Genomic DNA, 11325 nt, shown 5'->3' on the forward strand with positions numbered 1-11325 from the left:
CGGTCGATTTTTTTTATTTTGATAGAAATAATTCAAGGATCACGGGAAAAATATAATCTGTCAATTTCCACAAACCGAAATTTTTTATTCTGACCTATCATCCCTTACCGGTGCCCATTCGGCGTGTATTAATAGCGCAGGTGGGGTTACCATTTCATTGTCATCTATTAAAAAAAAATAAGTAAATAAATAACAAAAATCAATAAAGTTTAGCGTGTATACATGACGCATGTGCTTCCTACTCAGTGCAGCTCTTTCACTTTCTCTATCTCTCACTCCTGCACCCCTACTCTCCGTTGCTATGACGCCGCCACAATGGTCCAGATTCAGATATATTTTTTATAATATTGTAAAATAAACTTTATATGAAATAAAGAAAATATTATTAAATATTATAACAATTTCTTGTAATAATATTGCAAGCCGTAGACAAAACGGATGACCAAATCGAACCAGACTTGCAAAATAACAATAATTCCACGGATAAAAATAAAGATTCCAAATTTTATTTTAAATATATATTTTTTCTATTATATTTTAAACAAATTTGTATTTGTCTATGTTTATCCATTTTATTTGTTACATTGATTAAAAAAATAAAAATTATATAAATTTATAGATATTACTAGCAACCCGCCCAGGCTTCGCACGGGTTTTTTACGGAAAATATAAAAGAACCTATGTTACTCTGAGGAGATATAGCTTTCGTTAAAGTTGGTTGAGTAGTTTTTGAGTTAAATCGTAACAAACAAAAATCAGTCATTTTTCCTTGTTATATGTTACATAAAATTAATTTACATTGATATACTACCTAATTTTTCGGATCGAGAGTATATCTTATATAACTTTTTTCTTTTACTTATAATCTTCAAAATTTAACAAATTACCACGAAGCTGCAGTATTACTATTTAGCATTGTGGGATTCCTTACATTATGCCTCCGTATCCTGCAATTTCACTGCCATTTTCAAATGTGAAAATAAAGTTGTTTGTTACCTCTTGGTGCTTTAAGAGCTCAACAAATCTTTATTAAAATTTGACATATAAGTGCTACATGAACTGAAGAAAGAAATAGACTATTTTTTATCCCGCTCAACGAACATTTCTCAGTTACGAAAACGAAGTTGTGGGTAAAAATAATTATAAAAATATGTAGTTAGGTAAATTTGGCTCTACTTAATATTTTTTCTTGTTTTGTAACTGCTACTTAGCTACGTAATAGGTTAATATTCAGTGTAGTTAATATTCTTTGCCAAAAAGAAAACCAAAAATGTCTTTATAAATTGATTTAATATTTTTTACAACAATAAAAATATTTTCAGTATCTTTCATTTAAAAAAAATTCTGCTTCGGCTTCTGTTTATTTAGTTTTAAATTTTTTATTCGACGGTGATGGTTGGGTCTTGAAGTACAGTCCATAGAACACTCCAAATGCCACTATCAGTATTGTTGATAGTAAAGTTATATATTCTGCTCGGTTTCTGAAATTAAAATATATAGAAACAAGATAATTAAGTAACCTACTTTCACAGCAAGTATTATTATGCTATCATCTACTTTATATAATAAAAGAAGAGTGTCACATTAGTGCACAGTTCGACAACTATTGTCTTTATACATAGAGCACGTCTACACTGAAATAACAAATCCAAATGCTTGGATTAGAATGATTCTCGAACTAACTACTCACTGTTTTGTATACCGAACATCAATTATCGGTCAATTTAAATTTGTTTAGATTCAACACTTTAAACTTCGAATACCTATATAAAAATGTGGAATGAATGACCAAGTGTAATGGAATTCGGCACGTCAATTCAGATTTTTATTCAGGTTTCCAGTACGATTTGTCATTTTGTAGTAGACTTTCTTGTCCACCTACCTGTCCTAATGATTTTCCATTATTGCATTTTTCATTTCTTTGCGTCGTGTCGTTAATGGATGAAATTCTTTTGAGTAGTAATATTTATTACACTTATGTATAATGCTGAAATATTTTTTTATACTACTACGAAACTAATGATTCATCTAAAACTTAGAAAGTGCATAGAATTTTTAATTTATAATGTTTGCATTGCTGTTTATATATATGGTATATATGCACTATGGTATACATATATGTACTATGCAATATAACCTAATACAGATAGGTATCCATATTTATAAGATGCTGTTATTAAAAAGTTAGTGTTATTTTAGTTTTTAGAACATTTTATACTTTTTTTTTAATGTTGTTCTAAAAATTATCAACGATTGTTATTGCTGTACTGTCTTCTTCACGTTATTGAAAAATCTTAAATAGGTTTAAAATTGGCGAAAACAAAATATCATAACATATCTTAATAACATTTTAAATGTGAAAATTTGTAAACTATATATATATTAATTAAAAATTACTAATGCAACTAAAACACCGTTAAATTAAACCTCGTTCTTTTTTAAATAATATAAATGTCTGTCGAGGATTTGGCATCGACCACAACATGGGGTTCATCTAAAAAAGGGGTAAAATGAATTCCTGAGGCTCGGCAACGCATGCTTAATTTCCCTGGTAAGTACTTAATGAGACCCAAGTGTGACATATGTATGTTTGAATGTATAAAATGAGTATACTCACGCAAACGGAGTACCGCACACGACGTACCAACTCAGTCCATTAGCGGGTTTCTGCCCGCCAACGCAATGGAAACTGAAGTAACCCTCGTCGTAATTATCGGGGCAGAAGTATTTGCGCTTCAGTAGAGTCTGCATTAAATTATATAAAATATGTATTAGGCAAGTATAAAGAAAGACAGATGAATTGTTTGAAAGAATCCATACATATAACTAAAATACTGAGACTTATGTAGACTCTCGAACCTAGTGATACAAGGAGCGTATGGCACTTTTGTGTAGGAAGCAAGAAGTCAGACTAGACGGACCTTGGGATCCTTCTTTTCTTAGTAGATATGTATCATTTATTAAATTATTATGTTACAAAAAGGTTAATAATAGATTAAAACATTATAAATTATATACTTATGTACACGTTTAAAGAACAGAAAGTTTGTCTAATTTTGTCCCTTCTCCTTGTTATTTGAATATAACCTTGTAGGGTGCAGACGTTGCACCTCGAAACAGAGGGTTGAACTTGAAACAGCTCTTTTTCATTAATCTATGGGAAGGGCCGGTCGATTCCTACTAGGCAAGAAAATTATTGCTACATTTAATTTATTATCATTTAGTGAAATTATTATTTTTATTAAGTGACAAATTATAATTACAGTTATAAGTAATTATCATTCTGAATGACTTAATGTCGCTCTCAGTACTATTTGTTATTGAAAGTGAAATGGAAAGTGTGATTTTTATGGTAAGGGTTATCGAATATACACTTTAACGCAGTGTGATAAAGTTTCTTTTTGCTCGCTCTGTACGGCCTAGTTTTTGTGTTCGTTAAATGTGTTAGTGTTAGTTTAATGTGTGATAATGAAATTGTAACCCCGCCTGTGCCATCGGTACAAACTGGCGGGGCATCAGTGAGTGTCAGTTAGCCCATCGTGACGAATTCAATAAGAATAAACCATGATGGTTTACAGGGGAAATCCTAATCCTTCTTTGGGTAGGGAATTTTAAAAAATCGACTCCTAAAGGAATAAAATGGTGAATGGAAATTGTCTTTTATGAAGATTTACATAGGGTTCTGAGAATATTTATTTATATTTATAATTATTTATGAATGCACTGTATATAATAAATAAATAAATAAATTATTAATTGGGTAAATTAGTGTTTGTGGGATGTCAGTAAAAATTTATATTCAGTGTGTAAAAATTAACAAGATTAAAGCCAATCCAGGGTTGCAATTTATTTTGTAAAAATATTTGTACATATTCTTACTTGACCAAAAGGTGTGGTGAGTGTGGCTACTTCATTGCAAGGGCCGACCGGTTCATGTAATCCTAGTGACCACTCGCGCTCTGGGTGGAAAAATACCACGAACACCCAATAAATCACATAGTGGATGACTAGTTGTAGAATAAGCACGTAGTCAATAGTAGTTAATCTGTAAAATATTAATTAAATAATAATTTCACCCATAGAGAAACCATTATCTTTATATTGATAACATAGACTGATGATAATGATATGTATTTTAATAAGAAATCGTTTAATTAGACGATCTGTAATTAAATTACTGAAATTAAAGATAATAACAAGCTTTCCATACGCGACAGGTGATAGATCAATACATTAACCGAATACATCGTCCGTACCGACGAGGTGATTAAGGGAACTTAGTGATCGAGGGCTGGGCAGCAGCGTTCCTCCTTAAACATAACTCCTAAAACACACAGAATTTTTTGATCAATATGTTCAAAAAATTCCCGAATACAACGTAGAGCGTAATTATTTTTCGGAAGATTCGATGAACGCTTTAGCTTCACATAAATTCTGCGTCAGTTTTATGTTAAATAAATAATAATTCTCTAATTTTCACAAACTGATATGACATCACTGTTTCCATACCTCTCAAATAGCATCAATAAATTTTATTTTTGCGCTGAAAATTTTATTTTGTCTTTGGTTTTTTAATGCCCCTTGTTGTGACCTAGAGCGAGCGCTCCCCTCGCTCTACCTCAGGTCCAGCGCTGCAGAACATTGTATATGAGCCTATAAATATGCTTTATTATTGAGTCCAATGAAAATATTTCGTCCTTCTTCACACTAAATACTTATTAGGATTACTGACTGAGTCTTTAAGTTTAAGTAAGTAATGATATTTGATATTTATGAATCGATTACGTATATATGAGAATTCTAATCGATAAACTCACCTTGACTTGGATTTTTCTCTATCAGATAGCAGGCCATGTAAGACGAACACGCTGAATATAGAGAAGAGAAGGAAAAATGTGACTTCCGAGTGGATGCCCAACACATCGTGTAGTGGATGATAAAGTGGCACGAACATTAACACGCCGCCTGGCATGCCCAACAGGGAGGCGATAAGGACAGATTTCCACTCCACTGATTTCCTGGTCAATGTAATTGTAAATATATATTGCCGTCCTTGGAGAATAAAATGATAACTGACATTATATTAATTTTAATGTTCCATTTGAAATTAACAGGTTCTCTAACATCTACTTCACTTTTTCGTGTCTTTTCTGCTATTATGTGGAAAGTTATTAAAAATACAAGTAGTCATAGTTTTTTTCTATCGCATTATAACATTGCAATTTTAGATTAAGTATACTAGATTTTAAGTATACACGATAAAATGTAGAGCCAAATCAAGTCGCCAAAAATGACAATTGTGTGGATGTAATACAATCCGTTCGCTATACGCCAGGGAGCGGTTGCTACATATAAAGCTCATGATAACTTCGTGAAAATTTATATTTGTGTGGTGATATCATACTGTTTTATTCTCTGGGAACGGCAATATGTGAATTTATTGTAATCAAACCTTATTAGTAGGCACTAAATATAACGTCATTGAAACGTTATTTATAAATTTAAATTGCAAATGCACAAAATTTTGGTGTCAGCCAGCCTCCATCGCCACAGAGACGAAAATATTTAAATTCAAAAAATTATTTAATAAAATTTTACATTTAGATATCTATACACAGGGGATTTTTGAGTCGACGGAAATCGTTTAATTACTTCGCTGTTGGGAAAAAAGGATTGTTAGTAATGGGGTTTAATAGACCCATTGTTAGCAATATACCCCATCTGGTCGACCTCCACGCGGTTCCCCCTGGAAACTATCGTGGTTAATTCTTGTAGAATTTGTCACGATGGGTTAACTGACTTGTTTTTACCCTCATCTATCATTATTTATCAATGCAGCCTCAACAGCGAATACCGATATTACAGGCGGAGTTACCATTCCATTTTCAACCCAATAAGAAACTATCATCAGAAAAATCGCTATTTAAAACCAGATATTTGAAATGTGAAGCGGATTTTTACTAGATAAAGACACAAATTAGGGTGTTGCCTAATCTGAAGCATATTAATAATTGAGATTAGCAACTTTATTGCTCGTACTATACTATGCTAGTTCACCTTTACACGGTCTCTCTAGGAAATTATTGTAGTTAATTCCTGATGAATTCGTCACGAGAAGCCATTATCATCTGTGAAAAAACCTATGCCTTAAGACGTAATATATAGTTCTTGGACTTTTATAACTGGTTCATTTCGCCTAGTATAGTATTATATTATCTGTGATTTCTCCTAACCATTAAGCTACAAGCAGCAACGTGTTTACAGGCTGCTTAGCTTGAAGCTGTTTAAATGCCTAGTTATCTCGCTTTACTACATCATTGTCATTTTATAATTATAAAATATTAAAAAAAATTGTTTCTAACCCAGCCGATTCCCACTGCGCAACTTTTGGTGCGAGCCACCGTCTGCTAGCGTTGAAAAAGAAGAAGAAACTAGCTGCGAATGTTGCGTGGAAATAGTATGAGTTCCAGGGCACCCAGTAATGGCGGTCGAAGATGTTTGGGTCCGTATCATGCCATGTCCAGTGCACGAACTTAACAGCTACGATATCGTATGGGATGTCGATGAGGACGGTGACCAAACCGACGGCGAATGGCTCCGCGTATCTTGGTAGATTCAGTCTCGAGATTGCGTAAGCGGCGTGGTATATGAATGCTGGGTCTGTAAATTATAAATATATTACTAGTACTAGAGTATAATATGAATCGCCGTGATAAGTTCATCTTGTTTTATCAATTCTGCAAAGCGCTAGTAATATGCACGTTGTTGTTATTTGGTGTGCCAATTTTATTTATTTTGCATAAAGTAGTTCATTCTAATTTAATTTGTTTGCTTAGGCATTCGACACAAATTAGGATGCTTTAAAATCATTTTTTTATTTCAACTTTTTGTTTATTTAATAAAAATGTTCAGTTTTACTGGTAGAATACTTTTATAAAAGATTAATAACGATTTCACTGACTGTTGATGTGTCTTAGATAAATAAATAGAAAATAAAATATCAAAAAATAATTTAATTTATACATGTAATATACGTTTTGACCTTATTGTTACCGGTAAAACAGGTGTTTATTGAAGTACTTAGTACAAAGTCATCTATATACTCGTACATAATATACTCTCATGTTTATGTAGCCAAGCAGCTGTGCTTGTATAACTTTGTTTTACTTTGAAGGATGGTATGCCAGTGAAGTCTGAATAGATACGAAAGCAGTCTTCTAGTCAGCAATCTTATAGTCTTCAGGAAAGCCAATGTATGATGCTGTTTATATTATCAGTTTGTTTGTTTCTAAGACATATAAAACAAATAATGAGACAAATTAACTATGTACATATATAAATAAATAAGATAGTTACAGTGGTGATACTTACACACGAATATTATATGAAGTGGCGTTCGAGCGCCGAGGAATATGATGGGTGTTTGCGAATGCCAGAAATTGTCATATTCCGGCAGAACGAAGTGCCAAAAATTGTCCGCATAGAGCCCGTGCAGTACGGTTCCTAGCCAGAAATACGGCCATCTACCACCTTTTCTGAAAGCTTTATTGTAAAAACGGAGGTTCGTTAATAAATACTTCATCAAACGTTACAATATCTCAATCAAATTAAAATAATAAAACATTGACAAGTGAACATTTTATCTTCCTGTGCCTAAGTATCTTTTAAATTTCTTGTTTGGTCGATGTTTTTAGTTATAATTTTATTTTAGGGGAGTTGTCTATCAACAACGACTATGAAAAATATGAATGCACCATTTTAAAGAACATGTTTAGATAAAGAGTGAACCGAAATATGACAAGTAATAGAGATGTTTTTTGTTGGTTTGACAGGATGACAATAACGATAATATTTATTACTAGTGACCCGTCCCGGCGTCGCACGGGTGGACGTTTTTGACATTTCCCTTCACTGCCCTGCTCCTAATGATCGTGGCGTGATGAAAAGTATGCTATAACCTGCCCAGGAGAATGAAGAATAATTGTACCAAGTTTCGTTAAAATCCATCGAGTAGTTTTTGTTTCTATAACGAACAGACAGACGGACAGACAGACAGACAGACAGACAGACAAAAATTTTACTGATTGCATTTTTGGCATCAGTATTGATCACTAATCACCCTCTGATAGTTATTTTGGAAATATATTTCATGCACAGAATTGACCTCTCTACAGATTTATTATAAGTATAGAAGATGATTTATAACCTTACCATGTATTAATGTCAGCAGACCGGCTAGTAAGTAAACGGCCTGTGAAATCAGATACGTCGGTTGCGCCGCCCACAGTTGTTTCACGTCGTTGGTATGCACCAACCATTGCCACCACTACCACAAAACATAAATGTTAAGGGAATGGGAATCAAATAAATATGGCTAGACTGACAAAGGGAGATTTTGTACAAAAGTTATCTGCTACGACATCAGTCTGTGTCACACGTATCTTTGCCACCCTAACGTGGCTAGCTGTATTTCATTTTGAAGGAAATTGTGATTTGCCATATCTCACATATGGTAGTTAAAGGTATAAACCATAATCATATGGTTACCCATGAGTGATTATACATGTTTGTAGGCGACAATTCTTAATTTCAATCAGATGGCCTGTCAGCTTTTTGGCATTATAAGTTAAATTTTGAAAAATAGGTACATACATTTATGTCTTAGAATTTAAATAATAAGCTAGAACATGTTTTTGTTCAATAATACTAAAGTAATACTCTCAGGACTGCAGTCAAAGACATTTCGATTTTATGGTCATAGTTAACTCGATATTTGATTACAAAGTGGCCACATTCATGGGAGCGTTTTTAATGGAATAGAATAGAATAGAATAGAAAATCATTTATTCAAATAAACTTACATTGAAGCACTTTTGAATAGTCATTACATTTTTTTTAATCTACCGCTCGTTCGGAAAGCTGTCTCATCACAAGAAGAACGAGCAAGAAACTTGCGTGTTGCTCTTTTAAATAATTTTATTATTACTTTACATTTTTAAGTTTAAGTGTGTGAATACAAACCACCAATTAGCACTAATTCAACTAAATACTCAAAAAGAAAAAATATTGAATACATAACCAACTGGTTAAACAATTAATAAGAGGAAATCAGTCATAGTGATTAGAGCAGACCAGTCCCTACAAGCAGCACCCGTTCACGAGTATGACGGATGAGCCAGCCATCACTGCGCTCGACCATATTTTAGGGAGCCCAATGACCCGGCCCACTATGCCGCCACAAGTCTGGACATTTTAGTGAGCATGACTACTCAAAACACTAGACCACGTCAAAGCTACTCACAATTGCCATCTGATAGTTATAGTATTCACATTTTACATAAGAATGCATGCGGCAATTAATACAAAAACCGCTACGCTTTCATATTTCTAAAATCAATCAATTAAATCAAGAAAGCAATGAGAAAATAAAATCATAACGTTGTATGCTAATAAACTAATTATTTACTTGATATGTTGTCATCTATGAATTCGTTTATCCTGTAATAGGCTTTCTTACATAAAAATTGTTTAATATAAGATTTGAATTGCCTCTCTGTCAGATTTAATGCAGATTCTGGCAGTTTATTATAAAATCTTATGCAATTACCATAGAATGAATTACTGATTTTGTGCAGACGGCATTTAGGTAAAATAAGCTTATTTATATTGCGTAAGTTTCTACTTGTACAGTCTTTGAGTTTTTTAAAACTCTCTAAGTTCTTCCGTGTATACATAATATTTTCATAAATGTATTGTGAAGTAACTGTGAGGATATTGGATGAAGAAGTAATAGTGTATTCGCTTATGTTAATAATGATGAAAAGATGCGAATGAAATCAAGCCAGTCGAGCTACCATTACGAATTCATTACAAATTAACCATAATGATTTTCAAAGATAATCACGTGGAAGTCGACCGGCTGGAATATAGCTGCGGGCAAGGATTATATCTATCGATCTACATGCGATCCTCCCTAGAATGGACGAAAATATCTTGTACCGTATTATAAACAAATGGTTATAAGGTCGAAAATGGATACTTATTTAAAAAAAAATCAATAAAATTAATTTAATATTATTTTTCTATTACTTCGTGCACTTATACTAATAAAAATATTTTCGTAAAATTATGTTTAATAAGTTATCACCATTGACTAAGTTATTTAAATAAAAAATAATATTTTAATTGTATTCCACTTAGATCAGTGTAAGTCCGGCATACGGTTCTTACTTGTATTTGCATAATTATAGTGCAAGAATGCTTTTCAAAATATGATGAAAATTTACAAAAGTATATATACTTAGGTACATCTACAGTTTATAAACATGCATATGTCGGTTTGCACCTCTTATAGGACATTACCAAAGATCTCCCTACATCCATATGGAGAAAATGTTGAAGTTAATTAATAGAGCTTAGATAATATACAAGAAAAATACAAGTGCACAAACAATTAAAGGTGATACAAAAAAATAATTATCCCTTCGCTTAGCTTCATTCGCATCAATAGATTAGTAGAGTACCAAATATTAAAGTCATAACTACTTTACACTAAGTATACATTATCAAAGTATATTAAAAATTTTATCTACTTAATTGAAATATTCATTACAGAATATTTTTGTTAATATTTTTTTTTTAGAAATAAGTATATAAGCAGATACAAATATACATACCGTAATTCCCGCGCTCGCGGACATGTCGACTTACGCCTGCGCTGTTTATCGTCTAAATGAATATCAACTCATGGACCAATAGTGATGCATCGATAATAATAGACTAGATATCGAATATTACAAAACAGTTGCTATGGTTTTTAGAGATTGTTATAAACTTAATAAGTGTTAATCCATTATCCACACTTTTCTACTTGTTTCATTCATTAAGTATCTCGGGAAATATTTAGAAAAATCAACAATAATTACACAACATTTTATACTTAAAATTAATATAACCTAAAAAACAGTTTTCTAAAATGTATTCGTACACATACATTAAAACAATTGCTGCTGCATCATTTTGCGTGCGATTTTGTATTACTCGTTACAATGGCACTTATAATTTATACATTTCCGCATTTAGATGCTGTATTCTTTGCTGATCTTTACCATAATACTTCAACCTAAACCTACTTCTTAATTATTTATTCGTTTAGTAAATTAATATCCGGTTGTGTACCAGTGGATGAACTTATGTTTTAAAATCCATTTGATAGGCTTCAGATCACACGCGAAAGAAGTCATGAGCTTTATATAAATTTTGTCAATTACTTATGATAACATCACAGCACAGCCTCAACACTCAAACTCTCATCAATTTAGAAAA

At 32.3% G+C, this 11325-nt stretch overlaps 1 protein-coding gene across 1 annotated transcript; it reads right to left on the minus strand.

Annotated features, from left to right (window-relative positions):
* Positions 1-1271: 1271 nt before the first annotated feature.
* LOC113519506 (uncharacterized) lies at positions 1272-10834 on the minus strand. Its single transcript, XM_026904623.3, has 8 exons — positions 10677-10834; positions 8212-8326; positions 7372-7542; positions 6363-6660; positions 4818-5018; positions 3880-4045; positions 2618-2745; positions 1272-1481 (listed from the first exon to the last, which is right to left on the minus strand). Exons 1-8 carry the CDS (start codon positions 10698-10700, stop codon positions 1361-1363), a joined length of 1224 nt encoding a protein of 407 aa, XP_026760424.2. The 5' UTR covers positions 10701-10834; the 3' UTR covers positions 1272-1360.
* Positions 10835-11325: the final 491 nt, after the last annotated feature.

Source organism: Galleria mellonella, unplaced genomic scaffold (assembly GCF_026898425.1).
Source record: "Galleria mellonella isolate WM207_F2 unplaced genomic scaffold, CSIRO_AGI_GalMel_v1 utg33, whole genome shotgun sequence".
NCBI lineage: Eukaryota > Metazoa > Arthropoda > Insecta > Lepidoptera > Pyralidae > Galleria > Galleria mellonella.